Source organism: Delphinapterus leucas, chromosome 4, assembly GCF_059928025.1.
Source record: "Delphinapterus leucas isolate spDelLeu-1000000601 "Yukka" chromosome 4, BTC_Dleu_Yukka2, whole genome shotgun sequence".
NCBI lineage: Eukaryota > Metazoa > Chordata > Mammalia > Artiodactyla > Monodontidae > Delphinapterus > Delphinapterus leucas.
In genome coordinates, this window is record NC_143132.1 from 67,660,579 (window position 1) to 67,681,635 (window position 21,057).

Below are 21,057 nucleotides of genomic sequence, written 5' to 3' on the forward strand. Positions count from 1 at the left end.
CAAATAGGTAATGTAAGAATTTTATGAGGGAGAGAGTCATAGGTTCTCATATTCTAAAATAAAATAATTCATTCTCCTGTTTCCTGACTTCTTTTTTGGTTTAGTCCTCATTTTTCTTTTTGCTCTCTAGCCATTCTTTTCCTTTTTCTTTTGATTGACATCTAGATGGGCACTGTACTCTCTTGTCCTTTTACCTCTTTGACTTAGCAAAAATAATACTGTCTAAAATGTATCTATCATTGTCATCTCTGTTCTTGTTCCTCCTCTGATAAGAACTAAATATTATATTCTGGAGTCATTTGGGAGTCCATTCACTGAAAATTAAGAAATATGGTGTTTATAATGGTTCCTAGAAAATAACTGGCTCATAATTTTTACACAAATTAAATTTTATTTACTAATTAAATGATGGATTCATCTTGAAGTGAGAAAATGAAAACACAGGGAATGAATTTAGCAAAGGAGAAGAATGATTCCTAAATGTACATCACCAACCCTTTCCTTTTGTTTTCTTCAGTTCCACCTCTTTAATTGCTTATAAGACATTTCTAGTTGAACTTTATTATGCTGAAAACCAAAAATCAACATTTTTTGTATCTCTCCAAATTCTGTTTGGAGATAACTTTCCCTCTTCGATGCATTTCATTTCCCCTACATTGCTATGTTTTTATTTCCATAGTTTCCATTCCTAAGTAATGACCACAGGCATTACTGATACTAATCTGTAGTGGCATAGTGAAAATTCCAGATATGCCACTTACTGGCCACATGACTTTGGACAAATTACATAACCTCTTAGGACATTAGTTCCTATAAAATGGGGATAGTAGTAAGAATTAGAACATGTAGATATATATGTGTGTGTGTGTGTGTGTGTGTGTATAAACCTTCCCCACAATAGGTGTGCAATAAATGGTAGCTATTATTACCCTGAAATCGATTTCAAAATCTGCTCTAAGCTATGCTCCAGGCATTGTGTTCTTAACTAATTTTCACTCATTTGAAATTTTCCAGCATTATACTGTCTCATCCCATGATGTGTTATTCTCACTTCCCTGTGACTTAAATGTTCTTTTGAACTAGTCTCTGAGACCCAATCCTTCCTTTCTCTGTAGCTTTCTGCTTTACACGCGGCTGCTGACGCCTGACACCCACAGGGTTAAACCTAGTTGCTGAAGCCACCCCCTCTTCCCCTCCCAGTCCCCCTTTTCACAGTAGCCTGGCAGCTGTCCCAACTGCCTACCGAAGCCAAATGCTTGAAGAGAGAGAGAGTAAGGAGCCAGCCATGAATCTCTTCCAGAAAAATGAGTTCAAGGAAACTCCTTTTTTACCTGTCTCCCCTGAAGAGGTACCACCTCGACCCCCCAGCTTTCCAAAGAAGCCATCTCCGGTGAGTCTTCAGATTCAGTTCTGTCTCTGGTAGGAACAGACTTACTCCTCTGGTTCTCCTCCTTGGCCCCTGGAGCTTCACGCTGAGCTGTGTTAGAGTATTAAAAACTATTCTCTCTTGGAGTTAGAATTAACCTGTAAACCAAACCTAAACAGAAGTTTCCTTTAACTTAGGAGAGGAAGCAGCAGAAAGAGGTAGAGTTCTTCAGTTGGTATCCAGGACTTGGCTATATTTCATTGTATATTCTGAGTTTCTCTGGGGTGGAAAAAAAGCAATTTGAATGTCCAGGGAAACTTGGCAAGTACTCCTTTCTGGAGAACTGTGTGTGATTGTTCTTTCTTCACCAAAAAAAAAAAAATCTCAGCCCTTAGTTTCCCCTGTGCACAGAATCTATGCTGACCACCAAGAGAAGTTTTAGAATAGATCTAGTTTCTGTTACTGTGTTCCAGTTTACAGTGGGAGAAAGGACAGAGAAACAAGGAAGTAATAATAATGTTTTACTTTATACACTTGTTAAAGCACTTGCCAATTCTTATTCAATCCTCATATCAAAATCCTGTAAATGGAGAGGATACAGACATACTAGCCAGTATTTACTGAATTCTTACTACAGGCAAAGAGGTAACTGTAGTAGTATTCTAGAGGTGGTAGTTTCTTTGGAATAACAAAACTGAAGTATAAAGCCAAGTATAGTGACATGGCCTGGATCAGTATGTTAACACAGCCAGTGACAGTGTTACATAGCTAGTAGAAATGTGTTAACTAAACTTCAGGTTGCATGATTCTCGAGCTGTGAGCTGGGAAGGTAATAAGACTAATTCATATTGTCTTCGAAGCAAGTTTTTATCATATGTTAATGTATATTAATATTTTGGAGGGTTGTTTTTATATATCCATGTGGATAAAAGAATGAATACATTAATTTATTTAGTTATACATTTTCTGGTCCCAAAGAATTTGAGGCTGCTTACAAAGATGTACGTACATCTTATGAATAAGAAAAGGCAATAAAAATCTCATGATAAGATTCGATATGAACACATATCTCCATCCCCCTCTCATATTGACTGGGCTATCATAATGGGTAAGGATTTGAAATAATACATGATGTTCCTTTTATTCTGACTGATACAGTGCATGAAATAGCATAGTCCTTTTAATGCCCAAAAGGATTAGCATGTAAATGTTATAGAATCTCTCTTTCATAGAAAGAATGGCCATTTAATTTGACAAGATTTAAGAACTCTCTGCCCAAGGTCAAGGTGATCAGTCATCTTACCTTTAGCAATCTGTACTAGGCTCTGTGCCTGGCTTCAGTAGCCACTGAATGGGAAACCTTCATGTTGCTAGGATTTTTCCCAGCACAGTGAATGGGGCAAGTGGAAACAGAAAGGTTAATCCGCACAGTGGAGCTAAGCAGGATACTGACATGTGAGTGTGACTGCCTGGACATCAAGTGCTCCATAGGCCAACTCTTTGTTCTGTTCCTGAAAATAAGTATGATTATTCTCCTACTCAGAGCCCCAGGCTTTTCATTTAGTACTTGTGGGAAGATGAACAGGTCCTGGTGTCTAGTATCAAGGAATGCCTGAGCAGTTTCATGTTAAATGAATTGAGGAACAAAGTAATATTCAGAATAGCTTCTCACTGCTAAATCAGCGGTGCAAGCACTTTTAGTGTGATACTGGCTGTTTCATGAAAAGCAGGGGCCATTGTTTCACATGACCTATCATGGCAACTTAAAATAAATGATTTTTTTCTGTTGTGGAGCAATCTAATGGTTTAAACAGGGAAATATAGTTCATGCTTGAACCATTGCCTTTTTGTTTCTTAGAAAATCTGTGGCTCCAACTATCCACTGAGTATTGTCTTCATTGTGGTGAATGAATTCTGTGAGCGCTTTTCCTATTATGGCATGAAAGGTAATTTTGTGTCCCTGAGTCCTACTCTTCTCCACTCACTCTCACCCCATGTTTGTAACAACCTATCTCATATGCACTTATTTCCCTTATCTACTCTTTCTGCCTTCATCCAATTGGTCCTTTCCTTTGGTGAAGACTTCCAAAAAATGCCTCACGGGATTTCACCTACTAACTCATACAGGCCAAGAACAGAAAGGCCAAGTGGAAATCAGAACACAGCCTATGAAAATATAAGTGGAAAAACTCTCATCATCGACATTCCATTCTTCATTTCTGTTCCTCGCGTCTATGGGTTATATCATTGCTGGGAAGGAGAAGGAAGGGATATTAGAAGCCCCATGTTATCTTTTGGAGTGGCCTAAATGATGCTATGCACACATAGACTGAAGGGAGGAGTATTGCATTTGTATACTAAGCATAGCCCCATTTACTCCCACAACTCCAAGGGGCCCTGCTTCTACTGCCCAGCAATCACCCCTCATCACTTCACTGATAGGAGTGTTGAAGGTCAAGATCAACTTCAAAGACCATATCAAATGTTCTTCTGCTCCATAAATCATTTTAATGCATCTATTTTGTTTTGTCTCTCTTTTTTTGCTTCAGCTGTGCTGACCCTGTATTTCCTGTATTTCCTGCACTGGAGTGAAGACACTTCCACATCTGTATACCATGCCTTCAGCAGCCTCTGTTATTTCACTCCCATCCTGGGAGCAGCCATTGCTGACTCATGGTTGGGAAAATTCAAGTAAGGATGATGGGAGGTCACAGTCCAAGAAGCTGCACATATTAATTGTGCAGAGACTATCACTTCTAGCCTCTTGCTTCCAAGCAAGAACGTGCTTATGTCATCCATGACAAATAAGAATCTCTCTCAGACTGACAATACAGAAAGGTTTTGTCTCTTCATTATCAGTTTTTCCAATATTTCTATACCCTTTTCTGTCAGCAGGGTTTTTTTCTTTTATCTAATTTTAATCTTCCATTCTGTAATTTAAGACTAGTTCTTGTTCTGATCTCAGGTGATAGAGATTGCTACCCACAAGAAAATTTATAATTCAATGTAGTTATTTGATATACTATCCATCTCTTCTCTAGATTGAGTCATCCCAACACTTTTACTGTCTTCTTATGAATCCCTCTTTTTAGCTCTTTTACCGTCTGTTTCTCTTCTCTAACCTTCTGTAGTTTATTTCTTAATAATATAATAAATATCTTCATGAATTAGACTAATGGTCTATTCAGTTCAGTATCTTTTAAGTCCCTGAAAATAGCACCAAGAGATATGTTTGGGATAGTGTTATTTTTGTCCCCTATAACATCATCCTCATGGGCTAGAGATGGCTCTTAGATATCCATCACTCAGGTATTTTCTGTGGACTTGTCATCTATGGAATTGTCTAAATTAGCATTTCTCAAACTGCATTCTGTTGAAAATTGGTTGTATAGGATCTAATGAATGTTATATGGGAACATAAAGCTCTCATAGTCAAATAAGTTTGGAAAATGCTAGGCTGAATAAAGCTAAAAAGGTATCTTTACTGCATGACTTCTTACAGCCTTTAACTTGTGAACTCATACTATAAAATATCCAAGAGGAGGTTATGGTATGTAGTATTTTCCAAACTTATTTAACCGTGGAATATTTTTTCAGGATTTCTTGTGGACCTAGTGTTCACAAGGAATCCTTGGTTTCTATCTCACTTTGGCCTAGATATATTCATTCTTCTAAAGTTTTTAATCAGCACCCAATATAGCGCTACAACCACAACTTAGTACTAAACACAGTTTCTTGCCTTGGGAAAGGTATGGCAGGTGGCTGAGATCTATGTTTGCTCCTTATGTAGTAGTAGTTACCGAGTCCATCCAGATAGAGGGTTGGCACTATGTGCAGAAAGAAAGTATAAACCATGGTATATAGTCTTCATTCAGTTATAGAATAAAAGACTCACATATATCATGTAGTAATTTTATTTATTTTTAAAATGACTTCCTTTAAGATTGAAAAAGTATAGATCTGAGATTTGGTAAGTAATAGCTTCCTGACGATTTCAGAGGAAATTTAGCAACCTCCACTTGTGCCCTCAATCTCAATCCTTTATGAGGTACTTTTAATTTTTTTTGAATTTATTTTTATTGAGGTATAACTTACATAAAGTACACAAATCCAAAAGTCTTAAATGTACAGCTGGATGAATTTTTACAAATGTATCACCGTCACCTAGATCACTCTCCTTGGTGTCTTTGTACCCTCAATACCTCCATCTCTTTCCTTCAAATTCTTCCTCAGAGACACTCTTGTCCTGTACCTAGAAGCAAGGGCAAATATGAGACCTTTAAACAAACAAAATTATTGTTAACCTTTCTTTTTCTATCTTCTTTGTCTTATTACCACTACCTTCAGATTTTTAAAAGAATCACTTATTATTTGTTGCCTTCCTTTCTCACTCTTCATTATCACTCCTTAGGGTAGAGTAATGTAATGCAGTGCAGTAGAATCCAATTAGATTCAACTTAAGCTGATCGAGTTTAATTCAGTAAATGTTTATTGAGCAACTTGTATTTGTCCAAAGAACCATGAGGGATAAAAAGATGAATAAGACATAATACCTGCTTCATGGTGTTCATATTCAACTAGCTTTAATACAAAGCAGATTACGGTAAGTGAAATAATATATAGTATGTCATCTTTTTATCCTACTGAAATTCTTCTCTCTTAGATCACTGGTAATGATCTCTTTGTTATCAAACCCAGTGGTCTTTTCTAAATTCTTACTCACTTTGAACATGTTTTAACATTTTAGTCTGTTATCACTCCTAAATTCTTGAAACTTCCTGGGCTTCTCTAACACTGTATTTTCTGGTTCTTTTACTTTTTTGGATTCTTCCTCATTTGGCTTTTCTTTTGCTTTTTGTTTACTTTACTCTTTCCTGAATGTAGGCATTTCCCCAGTGTATACCTTTTACCCTCTTCCCTTTCTCCAGATTCTCCCTTAGCAGGCTCTGCGGTGTCAGTTTTACCTATATGCTAATGGCTCCTCAAACTCTGTAATCTTAACCTGTCACTCAAGCGCCCTTATGCATTATAACTGCATGTTAGCATTCATCTCCTGGATATTCCACCTTATCCTCTCTCCTAGCTTTCCTATACTCCCACATCCAATCAGTTTTCAAATTCTGCCAATTCTATTTCTATAATCTCTCTCACATTCTCCCTCCTCAACACTGAATCCCATGGCCATCAATCACCACTACTCTAGTTTTGGTTTTCATTAGCCTCTAAATTGGGCTATTGAAATGGACATATATGATGTTTTCATTGCTTCCCATATCTTTTGTTCACAATTGAGTGTATGCACTACTGTCAAATTAATCTTCCTAAAAGAAATCTCTGTTCATATTACTACTCTGCTCAAAAATTTCTGCTAACACACTGTCTACTAATCTCATCCAACTTACCTTTCTGCTCTTATTATCATACTCCCTTTCAAAAATGTACACTAGAGAAAAACCAAATACTAATACTTACCTAATGATAAACAGGGACATTTCTTTTCCATGTCTGTTTGCATAGTTTCTACTTCATGGAATCTCCTTCCTCCCCAGCCTTCTATGTCCAAACCCTTTAAGGCTCAGTTCAAATTCCACCTATGCAGTGGAGTATTCTCTGCCCCTCACCTTTCACTACTAGCCAGAAGTAATCTAAAGTTCTCTGAACTCCTTATTTTTTACCCTCATGTGACATTTACCAAACTCTGTCTTATCATAACTATTGTATATGAATCTAATACCTTCTTCAGACACTTAGAAGACAAAGTCTCATTTATATTTTTATCCACAGCACCTAGAACAGTGCCTGGTACATAACAGGCCCACAGCACAGCAAGTGTTTCAATTAATAAATTTATTCACCCTCAGATACTCAAATGTAGGCACAAGACTGAGGTAGGTGTGGGCAGGTGTGAAGATGACTTATTTTGTTGTGGGTATTGTGATTGCTTTTTTTTTTTTTAATCTCTACTTCAGCTACTTTTTTAAAATAAATTTATTTATTTATTTTTGGCTTAAAACCAGATTCATTTATTATATCACAATTCTGTAAGTGAGAAGTTGGAGGCAGTCAGTTGGCTCACAGGTCTGGGTGTCTCCTAGGTTGGACTCTGGGTAATAATCTACCACCAGCCTCATTCGTTGTTGGCTGAATTCATTTCCTTGTCATTGTAGGTGCTTATTTTCTTGCCATCATTCAGGTGGAGGTGTCCCCTTTCCTTGACACATGGTTCTTTCCATATTCAGGCTATCAGTATGGTGTATCAAACCCTTCTCGAACTTTGAATCTCTTCCCCTTCTGTTACCAGAGAAAAGTCTCTGCTTTTAAGGGCTCATATGATTAGATCAGGCTCATCTAGTTAATCTCACTATATTACTGTCAATTGTGTCATATAATATAACATAATTAAAGAAGTGACATCTCATTATAGTCATAGGTTCCAGGGATTAGGGTGAGACATCACTGGCACCATGGCATACGACAATAAGGGGTAGTGACAAAGAGCATTCTTATGTCAACATCTGCTTTGTGCCTCAAGAGTAATAGCCTTGATTACCTTTGACACTTGATAATAATAAAAGAAATATTTTAGGTTTTCCCTGGTGGCGCAGTGGTTGAGAGTCCGCCTGCCAATGCAGGGGACACGGGTTCGTGCCCTGGTCCAGGAGGGTCCCACATGCCGTGGAGCAGCTGGGCCCGTGAGGCATGGCCGCTGAGCCTGCGCGTCCGGAGCCTGTGCTCCGCAACGGGAGAGGCCACAACAGTGAGAGGCCCGCGTACCACAAAAAAAAAAAAATTTAAATAATATGGGAATTTTTATTTGATGACAACATTTTTAATTAATTCCTGAAATAGAAGAACACCAACATTTGTGAAAATATGAGAAAAGTTCTGTCCGTTTATAGTAAAGAAAATATTTCCTCTTTTTGAACAAAGATGATGTTTTGAAGCTCTATAGAAAAAGAAATAGGATTATAAAAATATCTAAGTCCCAAGGTTCCAATAGATTCTGCTAGGTGTGTGACTTTCTGGATAGTTTCCTTTTTCCTAAGGAAGGAGCTATTTGAGCATCGTGTAACTTTCCACCATTAATTCTCTTGGAGCACGAAATTATCACCTCTGTGTATCCTCTGCACTGCATCCAGGGCAACCACACTCACATATTAAGGTAGCAGGCCCAGCATTTATCTATAAATTTAGAGCCTTTCTTACTGTGAAAACGTCATGGACTAATAAAAAACATTTAGGAATTGTTATGAGTTGCCTGAGATACTTTCCCCGTAAATTTTTAAATTATTACTTAATTTTGATATTTCTTTCTTTGGAAATAGATTCTCTGTTGATTTTACAAGAAACCATAAATTCTTAAGGAGTGATCAGCCAACTATTTGCTTTGCACTATTTCAAGCAAACGACAATATTACATGATAATAAAGCAGTGAACTTCTTAAATTAGACATGTGCATTAAAACAAACCCTTCCTGGTTGGAAACCCAAGTGACTGTCATTAGCCACTTTAGTATCACAGCAGGTTACACAAATTATTATTACATTTAACTAGCATTCTGACAAATTGAGGAATTCTTTACCTGCATTCAGATTACACACAGAAAATGATTTGAAAGCATTTCCTGCCATGAAAACACTAAAGCAAATCAAAGAAATCAGCTCCAATCTTATCTTTATCTTGAGTGTGTTGGGTCTTCATTGCTGTGTGCGGGCTTTCTCTAGTTGCGGCGAGCGGGCTTCTCATTGCGGTGGCTCTCTTGTTGCAGAGCACGGGCTCTAGGTGCATGGGCTTCAGTAGTTGTGGCACATGGGCTCAGTAGTTGTGGTGCACAGGCTTAGTTGCTCCGTGACATGTGGGATCTTCCCGGACCAGGGCTCGAACCCGTGTCCCCTGCACTGGCAGGCGGATTCTTAACCATTTTGCCACCAGGGAAGCCCTGTGGTTGCTTTTTAAATAACAAAACTCTTTGGGGATGAATTGGTATCTCTTTCTGAGAGAAAGTGAGTTGGAGAAAACATGAGTAACTTGTTCTATCAGGGTGTGTGTGAGCTCACATGTACAAAAACAATGATGACAGCAACATAAGAATATAAGTATTTAAAACTCCTCTCCTTTTCTTCAGATGTTATCTTCAGGATGAAAAACATCCTATAACATTAGAAACATCTGAATTTAGTAAACAACTTCTATTAAAAGTGCTTCCTCTGTTTGCAGTCACAGAATCATAGCTTTGTTAAGAGAAAATGGGTACCCAGGGTCCCTGACTCTTGTATAAGGAACTCGCTATGTCAGGAAAGAGGTGAACCTTCCTTCAGGGCTACACACAGGAAAGAGTAGCCAGTGGATATACAGTGGAAAAGAAAATTTTTAAGCATGGACACTGGATTTTTATTATTTCTATAAACATCTACTGAGAGGGTTAATTACATGCTCAGATGCAATTTTTGATGCTTAGCTGCTTTTAAGAGAGAATAACATTTTTAGTCATAGTCCCTAGTGTTGGTTTTTACCTTGTGACCTGTGCCTACTACTCTGGACTCCTGATCATGGCAATCACTAAAAGCCACTCTCTTAAATGTGTTTATTGCCAAATATGCTTTTGGATGTCTTCTCTACAATTTCTGGGGTTTTTTTGAGTGTGTCTATAGCATGTCCTTCCCCCACTATTTTTTTTTTTTTGTCTCATCAGAGCTGACCCTCTTTATGCTAGGTCTCTTCCTCTGCCATCAGAGGAAGTATGTATAATAATATATGCCTACTGCACATACTCCTTCTCAGTTCCTAAGCTTTAATTAAAAATGTCTCTGGCTTTTGATATTCTTACAGTTAAATAAAATTTAAAACTTCTTTCTCTTCCCTTTCCTTTTTCCACATTAACTTGTTCATGATAAAATTGAAGGAATGCTGGGCTGTAAGAAAGTGGAAGTTCTAGACCTAATCCTAATACTAATTGGAATGTCACCTTAAAAATAATCCTTTGACTTCTCTGGATTTCACTTTCCTCATTTGCAAATGGAAGATTGGTCAAGTCTATCTAAAACAGATCTGTGTCCTGTGGTTGGGATTGTAATGACCCCAATGACTCCATTTCAAATGCAGCATTTCCAAGTCTCTCTTGACTTCTCTCTCCTTCTGTTAAAGTTCTCTGCCATTAGCTTCCTGTCTTATATTCTTCACATTCTAGACTAATTCCCTGAATCTTTCACCTAGAAGGTTGCCTGTTTTCCTTTTAAGGCACTTACACTTCTCTCATTCATTTAGTCCAACAACCTGATATTGCCCTGTTCTCCCAACGCAGACTATCACTCCAGCTCAGACTCCTTTTGTTTTTTCTCTGTGATGATTTAGCATAGATCATCTATTTTGTGTTCATAATTTTTGGCCTTTTTTTCAGTCCCTTTTTATTCCCTTTCTTTCTATTCATTCTTTTTATTCCAATGAAGGAAACTTTTCTCCAGAAGACACTACAAGGCCTTTTGGAAAAGGCTGCCCCTTCCCCTAATATTAATTAGCCCTGGTTTAGTCACTCAGCTTTCTTATCCCCTGCTTCCCATTATAAACCCTCTAAGATCCCTTCCCTGGAGAGCCAACCTAGGAAGATTAGGCATTTAGAATGAGAAATCCACATTCTGAGATTTCTGACATCTCCAGCCTCTCTCTGCTACCTTCATTCCATTCTTTATATTCCACATTAGCATATAACACTTCAAAATCACAGAAGTAAGCTATATAATTTCCAAGGTTCCTTCTAGTATTAATATTCTACTTATATATAGAGAGAATACTGGTGTCCTAATACAAATAATACACATTGTATATTTGGTAGTATGCCATGTTTCAGTGTGTATATCTCTACATATGTTCTTACTGGAATTCCTCACTCTTCTACTTCCTGTTTGTCATTCAGATTTTTTTGAAAAAACAGCATAACAACAAGTCCCTATCAACTGCATGAGCTATATCACTGGAAAGTCTGTTCAAAGACCCTGGTTCCTTTCTTACCCTTGGGAAATTGTCCATGAGGAAACTGTGGTGGGGATTACAATTAACCCAAGTGTTCAGACTGAACCTGAGAGCCCTTTACCTCTCTATATATCCCAGTGATTGTGTTTAGAGAAAGTTCTTTGTGTTAACCATCCCTTTTTTCCTGTTTATGTGACATTCTTTCTTGACCCTTATGGATTTCTAGAGCCAAAGACATTACTTGGAAGAAACCTCAGGTCAAAGTATCCTGTTCTTCTGGTTCTCCTTACTTAAAACATTATCGCTGGCTACAACTCCAACCTGGTCATGACATATCTACACAAGATCAGGGGTACTCTGTGTTTGTGTGGGGTTAGTGAGGGAAAAGAGAGAGCAGGTATGAGAAAGGAATGTCCATTATCTCTAACACTACAGGGTAAAGAGTTACTGTCTCTTTTTCTAGACTGTTTGTTTCATTCACCATTATTATTTCTATTTGCATATCTCAGGTAATTCTTTCCTCCTCCACCCCCTCCTCCTGCCGCTCCATTTATCCTGGCACTGAGAACAGTATGAACTCTGAGTCTGTAATTACTCAAATCTCTGAATTCTGTTTGTAGACTGACTGATTTAACTCTCTCAACAGGACAATCATCTATCTCTCCTTGGTGTATGTGCTTGGCCATGTGATCAAGTCCATGGGTGCCTTACCAATACTGGGGGGACAAATGTTACACACGTGAGTAAAATCATGGAATAAACTAAACCACTTTTCCTCCATTGGGCAGGTAAATGTCTCACACATTCATTACAGATGTTTTTCTGTCTTCTTACCAATGTCCCTTTATTTTCCAATCTGTTTTAATACCAAATTGGTTAAGGAAAAAACTTTGACCAGTTGGACTCTCCTGCTTTATGTGAGCTCATTTGTTTTTATTAAATATTTGGGGACTACTAGAATGCCCAGTTAGTATCCTTTTGATAAAAACTTCATGTGCTTGAAGACATTAAAACCTTCATGCCCTCCATATTCCCTCACCTATTCACCCATCCACACATTGTACCTTTACCAGAGTTAAAAAAAACTGTCTGTGATATTTCCTTATAATACATTGTAGAATTCATTTTCAAAGCTTGGATTATTTCCATTTATGTGTAGTTCCATATATTCTAGTTTCTCTATCCCTCTTTATTAAGCTCTTGATGTTTATGATGCCAGAGACTCTTGATAGATTCTGATGTCTGTTGGTTCAGTCAGTAGAGAAGATTAGAGTTGTTCAAGAAGCAGGTCGTACATATTCATGTTTATACTGTGCCTATATGTGTATTTTCCAATGAGTTAAGAATTTTATTTGAAATTTAATAAATATTAGATACCTCCTTATTTTTGTCCCCTCAGAAATCAGTGACACTACTCCTATTAGTTATGACTAGTTTAACATTTTATTTTGTGGTTACTAAGGATATGTGGGATAAGGGTTCACAAGGTCATTCTATTGAAGTGTCCCTTTGACTAAGACAAGATTGAGAACCAGTGCTTTAACTTTGGAGTTCCTTCAGTATCTGCTTCTATCTGTTGTGCACAAGGGGTAAATGAAACTATCAGGGACAAATCTCACCATGTAATGTATACTTTCTGGCAGAAACTCAAGGATTATAAGTGTACCTGAGTCTCCCCTAGGACTGAAGGCATATGGAAAATGCCCACAGTGTAGAAATGTGAAGGAGGTCTTTGCCCTTGTACACATTTTTTTTCTCTTGTAGCTCTATATTTTATTTCTACAGTTGTGTTTAGTATCAATATGGTTAGTACTCTCACCTCTCCATTTCAGAGTCCTATCAATGGTCGGCTTGAGTCTAATAGCTTTGGGGACAGGAGGTATCAAACCCTGTGTGGCAGCTTTTGGTGGAGACCAGTTTGAAGAAAAACATGTAAGAGTCCTGTAATTTCTGTGTTTTTCAAGAATGTAGAGCAGGCATCAAACGGCAGGTAACCATTTGCCAAGATTGAAGTGATCCACTAGTCAGATCATATCTGAGGAGCTGTGTTCAGTGCTGGGTACTGGTCATTAATAGAGGGAAAAACTGCAACATTTCAAAGGAAAGTGACCAGGATGGTAGATGGACTAAAAGATGCTCTTATGAAGAAAGGTTGAGGGAAATGGAGATATTTATAGCCTGGATAAGATAAGAATTAAAGAGAATATCTTAGCTGTCTATAGATATTTGAAGGATATCAGTAATTAAACCAAAGATCAATGGCTGAAAGCTATAGGAAGCTAGCTTCTGGCTTGATGGAAAGAAAAACTTCAAATAGTTGGAAGTAGCGAGTTTACTCTCACTTGAGGTACTTAAGAAGATACATGGTAATCACTTTGGGAATGGGAGGTGATGAGTAGTACGGAGATGATTTAAGCATCTCTAGCTTTGAGATTCTATGAAAGGGGAAAAGGACCATTTGGAATAAAACAGAATGAGTTTCTCTAGATGAACCTGTCTGGATGACCATTCCTTCTTTTCCTAAATACTTGCCACTGTCAGTGGGAGGGGAAAACAGTATGAATAAAGGTAAAAATGGGCCTGTATAAGGAAGCAGTGACAACTAGGCAAGGGAAGTAGTCTATTCTTAGATCAGCCAACATTTCTAGCTTCCTTTTTTTTCCTCTCAGTTTTCTTTTTTGGCTGTCTTCATGTATTATTCCCTCTTCTGTAGCTGGTTACCATGTTCCTGGGTTTTCACTCTGTTCTTTCTCTGTGTCCTGTCTTCCTTCATGTCTCTAACCCTTCAGACCATTTGAGTTATTTTATATTCTTTATCTGCCTGAGGGTCCATAGATCATAATTGCTTGCTGACGTTGGAGAAATAACCAACCTCTGGCAAGTGGGATTCTATGCACAATGAACTATACCCATAGATTGGTGTAATGAGTTTAAATGGGGACCAGAAGAGGAAGCAAAACACACCATAAATAGAAAATGAGGATTGTGCTGATGTGTCAGGAAAAGATCTGGGGTGTCAGAATGAAGCACAGAAGTGCACAATGAATAAAGCATCAGCAACTGTATTTGAAAATTGCTTCATTTTGTAACTGCTCCACAAAGATATTTCAATAATAGTACAAACCCACCTCCAGGTTTCCACCAGCCATTTCCAAGCCCACAGACATCCTTTTATACTCTTTGGCAGACTTCCCATAAACATTAGGTAAATTATCCTGTTTGACAGACAATTTACTCCACTGTCCCATGTTCTAGTCCTATTCCTACCACACATTCCACAAAATCAGTTACTTAATTTAGTCACTCAATCACTTAATAAATTCAGTTAATAAACATTTATTGTCTGTAGTATAACAGGTACTATGCTAGTGGGGATTACAGAAAATAATAAGATACAATTTCTGCCCTAAAGGAACTCAACCTACAGAAAGAAACAGCCATTTAATGCAAAGAAACTAATATTAGAATAGATATGTATAGGACACAGTACATAGGCATAGTGTACAAGATGATCATTTTTGCCAAGATAAAGGGGTAAAAGAATGTTAAAGATGCTTGTACTAGGGTTTGAAAGATAGGGAAATGTTTGTCTGGGGTCAGCGAGATATGTGTTAAAATATCTGATATGATATTCACATACACATTCACAGAGGCAGTGCCTGAATCTGTCTCTGTGTATGTACCTCTCGCTTAGTCTGAACGTGAGGTAGGGCGTGGAGCTAGGAGGCATATTGCACTGATGATTTGGCCTTTTTTTTTTTCAGGCAGAGGAACGGACTAGGTACTTCTCAGTCTTCTACCTCTCCATCAATGCAGGGAGCTTGATTTCTACATTTGTCACACCCATGCTGAGAGGTTGGTATCTTTTCTGAGGGACTCTGTATAAGCTTTACTCAGGCCAGCCAGAAATCTGTTCAAGGCTTCCTCCTGTCCATCTTCTCCTTTTATAAGGGTTTGAAAATCTGAGAGAATTTCTTTTAACCTTGCTTTGTCTGGCCCAAAAGAAGGATTGTGGATTAGGTGATGGGAAGAAAGAGGATGGCTATGTCTATGACCTCAAAAACCTGAGCTTACAGAATAGAACATCAAAGACTTAAGATTCAGGATCAATTTGTTTTGTTTTGTTTTGTTTTCTTGTAGGAGATGTGCAATGTTTTGGGAAAGACTGCTATGCATTGGCTTTTGGAGTTCCAGGATTGCTTATGGTGATAGCTCTTGGTAAGTGCAGTGGGGCAAAGGAAACTAATAGCCACTGATGCCTTCCACATGTAAAGGGTGATGTAAGCACTTTACACAAACTATTTCATTCAGTCCTCACACTAACCTATTAGGTAAGTGTTATTATAGGGGTTTTCCCTAGACGTTGGAGATAAATTAACTGAATAAAGTCAGAAACCTCAAAAAAAAGTGCCCAAGGTTACATAACTAATAAGAAGTTTCCTAGAGAGCTTTAAGAAAGACTGATCCCTGGACCCTATGTAGGACTAATTAAATCAGGATCTCTGTGGGATAAGGCCTTGGCATCTGTAATTTTTTAAGTATCTAGGTGATTCTAATGTGTAGTCAAGGTTGAGATGTACTGATCTACACTACAGTATATAATGAAGCAAGGAAAATAATTAATCCTTCCTTTTGAACTAGCTTATTTCATCTGATGGTTATTTATCTGGTAATTGAAAGACTTTTAAAATTCGTTGGGCCTTTTAAAGTAGCTTCTAGGTTTAGCCGTTTCTGCCCTGCTCTGCAATGCTCCCAAGAAGTTTGCTCTTAAGCAAAGAGAATAAGAGGAGTTGGATAAGTAGGGGGAAACTGATGCAACTTAGATCAAGTGGCATTCTCTTTACCACAGGGAACCCAGCAATGGAAGTGGAAGGGGGATGTGTGTGTTGCTTAGTTTACACAGCCTAAGGGGAAACTTGGACATGATTGTTTCTAATCATTGACCTGGAAACCTGTTCTCACACTGAGCCTTTGGGTGACACCCCCCACTGGAAGATATCCAGTCCAAACACATAAAGAGCTCAATAGAGGATAAAGAGCCCAGAGACTCAATGTTCCATCTGATTATTTTCTACCGGGGGTTGGGGGGGGGGCTAATATTATTATAGCAGATTGCAATTCCAATTCCAAGGAAATTTATGCGTAATTCCTGGAGCCCTGTGATAATACATTCTCTGCTTCCTTCTCCCTTTGAAGCCAAATATTTTCCTGGTTTTCCTCTGATTAGTACTATGTCTTTTTCTCTGGATCATTGCACAATAATATTATTTACATATCAGAGTAATTATGAAGATCAAAAGAGATGCTGTAATGGAAATGTTTAATAAATTATGAAATGTTAAATAAGTGTTAGCTGTCATCATTAGTCAGCTGCTTCAATTTTCTGGGTACTAATAAGTCAGTTCTCTGACTTTTCACTATAATTAAATTTATTCATTTGATTTTTTTCACTCATTAATTTGATAGACATTGACTTAATGAGCCGTTTGTGTGTCAGATTCTGTGCTAGGTTTTGGGGTCACACTGGTGAATTAGATAGCTACAGAATTCATGCTTTCAAATAATTTATTTGGTCCAGCAGGAGGAGGGAGACAGATAAGAAAACAGGAAATTTCAATATAGTATGATCACTGTCACAGCTGGTGAAATACAGAGAAAGCTATAGGAACACATAGGAGGGATATCTGACTAAGACTTCGAGGGTCAGGAAAGAAATGATGTGTAAGGTAAGACCTAAAGGATTAGCAGCAATTAATTCAAAGATTAATCAAAGAAAAGATTGAAAGTGAAACAGAAATAGGACACGGTATCTGTAAGACAAGGAGATGAGAAATAGTATGACATATTTGAAGGCCTTAAAGGAATTCAAATTGCCTGGAGCATAAATGGAAAGATAGAGAGGAGAAATTGACAGAAACTAGATAATGAAGGGCCTTTTAACCTACTAAGGAATTAGAACTTTATCAGGAGACTAGTAGGGAGCTTCAAAAGGATTTTGAATAGAGGAATGATGGTTAGATTTTTATTTTTCAGTGGTATTTCTGACTGTAGTGTGGAGAAAAAATGGGTTAAGGGTGAGACAAGGATACCCTTTGTCTTGATTACTGAATTTTGGTACTCCCTTAAATTTTGTGCTCAAGGTGAGTGCCTCACGTAGCTCACCCTCCTTGGCCCTGACAGAATTGACAAACTTGATATGATTAGATGTGTGAAAGTAAGGGAGAAGAAAAGCCAAGATTGAATGTAGGGCTCTGGCTTGAGCAAATGGTGGATAGTAGGGTCATTAACTGATAATAAGGAAGAAGAGGTTTGGGGCAATACTAATGAATTTAGTTTTGGACATGTTACATTTTAGATGTCCTTGGAACATTTAATTGGGAGTATCAAACATTTATTTGGAAATACAGGTTTAAAGTTCAGAAGAAATGTTTCAGCTATAAAGATCTGGAGCTATTAATATATGTATAGCAATTAATTCATGAAAATGGATGGAATAACTAAGAGATAATAAGAGTACAGTAAAAAGACAGCAAGGATAGAACCGTGAGGAACACTGGTATTTAAAAGACAGTCAAATGATCTAAGCACCAGGAATTAGAGATAAACAAGTTATGGTACCTATTTGCAAGGAATTTTATTTTCCTGGTAAAGATACAGATAAGTGAACAATGAAGTTCTGTTCACTGTGATAAGTGCAGAAATAAAGATATCTACAAGGAAGTGCAGCAAAGACATGAGTAACTAGGTTGCACTGAAGTTATTCAAATAAAGATTCACAAAAGAAAAGTTGGGGAATGGCTCTCCAGGTAGGAAAAAAACAGTGCAAATGGAGAGGCAAAAATCGTATTTTGAGAACCAGGGTGATTTCATTAATGCCAGAATCAAATTAAGGGGCAATCTCTATGGCATAAACCTTTAGAATAATGTTTCAAATTTGTATGGGAATGAGTCTTAATGTAATGAAAACTTAATAATGATTATTTTCTCCAATATATAGATTGTCAATTCTTTGTTATGTATTTATATTATTAAATGAGATTATTCAGTGTTGAGCATACCTTTATACAAGCCAGCATTTACTTGTAAGTTCTTGTATTTCCTTTACAATAAAAATGTGTTAAGGGTCAAATTTTGTATTTGAATTAGGTAAAGGGTTCAACAGTTAACGACAAAAAAAGACAGGCAAAGAGGGGAAACCCACAAATGAGACTAAGAAGGAATGGCCAAAGTGATAGTTGTTCTATCTTGGCTACCAAGAGGATTTCAAGAAGGGACTCATTCAGAGTAACAAATGTTACTGACTGGGAAAGCAAGATAAGGGTGGAAAATGTCCATTAAATATAGTGACAAGAGGGTCATTGATTTGATGATATCATCTGTGGTAGATTGGTGGAGATTCGAGACTAATTAGAGTAAATTGGGAAGTGAATAAGAGGGATGAAAGGGAAGACAGTATTTATAGCTGAAAGGTGACATGGAGTCAAGAGAGGATGTTGAGCATGCTTGAATGTCATTAGGAAGACTCCAGTAAAGAAACATGTTGAAGATGTAAGATAAAACAGTATAATCAGTATGAAAGCACACATGGCACAATTGCCTTTATACAGGAGGAGGAACATCAATCACCCTCACCTAAATGGAGAGAGGAGAGGATGGGTGTGGATACAGAAGTTAATAGATTTGGTGGCAAGAAGTTGAGGGGGTTTTCATTTGAAGCCTTCTATCTTCTTTGTGAAGTAAGAGGCAACATCTACTAGTGGGAGGAGATGGTAGAGAAACTCAAGGTCCCTACTCAGCTTCTTTAGTTAAGTGGCCTTGAAATTTAAGTGTGAACTTGTCAAGGTCTTCCTTTTATCACTTCACTGTCACTTTTTAGACCAGAATTCCTGAGAATTTCAGCCTCTTTCTAGGATCATTCTTAGTTTCAAGAGCAGTCTATTTCCTGTCCAAAATCTTCCACTTATCTAGATACCTCTTTATCTGCCCACTGGTCTCCCAGGATTAGCATTCTTTTCTCTGAACTATTTTTTCTATCAACAGTAAGAAGGCTGTGGTAGGTAAAGGGTGCTATTTGGAGAAGCTTTGGGAAAACTGAGAGGATAAATAAAGAAAAAGTGGTAGAGTGAATCTGACTGAGAGGAATGGAGAAATTAGAAAGTTAAGATAGAGAAAAGTAAGGTGATTCAGGCATTCTAGATGTAAGGATATTGGAAATTGCTACTGGTCACTGAGAAAAGCATCTTGGGTAGAAGATCTACTAGAGGGGCATCTGGCTAGAGCTGGGAAGTCCATTCAGGAGGAAAGTACATCTGGGAGGGTACCAAGATGGAGGTTTCTCACGGATTTTAGTTAAATTTAATAAACTTGAAAAAAATTTACTTTTTTTTAATTATAAAACTAATATCTCATTGCTGGTAAAATAAAGGAGAAAATAAGAAAATTAAATTCACCTATAGATAACTGTGGAGATGTGGTTAAAGGATAAAGATGGGCGTTGAGGGAAAGAGAATGAGCTCAAGAACAGAAATAGAACAGAAAAGAATTTTTCATAGGAATGATGAATAGTGGTTAGAGGATAAGGTGCCAAATGGAGAATAATGAAAGGTAAAGTGGAAAGTGGTAGGTTGAGGGGGAGCTCCATTGCAGACAGGGGCCACCTCTTTTTTATCTTTATTACCAGTAGTATCTAGCAGAGTGTGTAATGGAAGAATGAATGAATGAGGTGCTTTATGGTGGTTAAGAGTGTAGATTCTTGAGTCAGGCCTCAGGTCAAAAATGCAGTTTCTGGCACTTTCTTGTACAGATTGCTTAATTTCTTTAATCCTTGATTTCTTCATGTGTAAAATAGAGTATTACATATTTTGTCAGGTTAAATCAGTACTGAATGTAAAATGCCTAACACTTTACATATAATAATAAATCTTCAAGAGATCATTAATGATAATAATAACCACCAGGATAATAATGAATTTGGGAAGGCCTTCCATGCCAGGAGTTTGGGCTTGTTAGGTAGGTCCTGGAAAAAGGATTTTAATTTGGCATCAGATAAAAGAAGAAGAGAACAGGACTGAGAAACTAGTTGGTGGCCATTTTGATAATGCAGGGTAGAAGTTATGAGGTCCTACACAAGAGTCACAGCAGTGGTGATGCAAAAGAGGGGGCAGGCAGGAAATGCACTGAAGACAGAGGGTCAGTGAAAGTTCCTAATATGTCAGATGTAGAGATGAAGAAAGAAGAATGAGAATTCAAAGGTGACTTTCATTTCTGTGATAACAGGAAAGTCTCAACACTGACCATTTTGGCTCCCATAGTTTTTCTAACTCCAAAGTCAGATAGCGTCAGTCATTTCCCTCCCTTTATGAGATGTGCCAGTTACTCCTGTATTTCAGCATTCTGTCCTTAGTGTTTACATACTGAATGTGCTAAATGAGAAGCTAAGAACTTTATTTGTCTATCAAATGCAGTTGTGTTTGCAATGGGAAGCAAAATATACAGAAAACCACCTCCTGAAGGAAACATAGTGACTCAAGTTGTCAGATGTATCTGGGTAAGTCCATGAATTGTTTACCTACCTTTTTCAGTCAAAGGGAAAGAGATGCTGTGCTGAGCATATAGGCCTTCAAACATGGCTTCTCTCAATGACCTCTGCTCTACTGTGCCTTTTGGCAAACTGAGATTAATCGGTCTTCCCTCTGTGCCTCTGCTTAACCATTAAGTTAAAAAT

General features: G+C 37.7%; 2 protein-coding genes across 4 annotated transcripts in view; both read left to right on the plus strand.

Annotated features, from left to right (window-relative positions):
* Positions 1 to 1,388, plus strand: part of EAF2 (ELL associated factor 2) — a 58,058-nt gene extending 56,670 nt beyond the window's left edge. The window contains exon 6 of the mRNA XM_089909990.1: positions 1,201 to 1,388. Coding sequence (XP_089766116.1) covers positions 1,201 to 1,289 — 89 coding nt within the window. The 3' untranslated portion in view covers positions 1,290 to 1,388. The remainder of the gene's footprint in view (positions 1 to 1,200) is intronic.
* SLC15A2 (solute carrier family 15 member 2) overlaps positions 1,253 to 21,057 on the plus strand; it is a 40,726-nt gene continuing 20,921 nt past the window's right edge. For 2 of the 3 annotated variants that reach the window (XM_089909958.1, XM_089909959.1), the window contains exons 1-6: positions 1,297 to 4,057; positions 11,980 to 12,072; positions 13,166 to 13,265; positions 15,098 to 15,188; positions 15,474 to 15,551; positions 20,798 to 20,880. In XM_089909958.1, coding sequence (XP_089766084.1) covers positions 3,675 to 4,057; positions 11,980 to 12,072; positions 13,166 to 13,265; positions 15,098 to 15,188; positions 15,474 to 15,551; positions 20,798 to 20,880 — 828 coding nt within the window. In that variant the 5' untranslated portion in view covers positions 1,297 to 3,674. Of the gene's footprint in view, positions 4,058 to 11,979; positions 12,073 to 13,165; positions 13,266 to 15,097; positions 15,189 to 15,473; positions 15,552 to 20,797; positions 20,881 to 21,057 lie in introns of all 3 variants that reach the window. The other variant, XM_022566207.2, reaches the window with a different exon arrangement.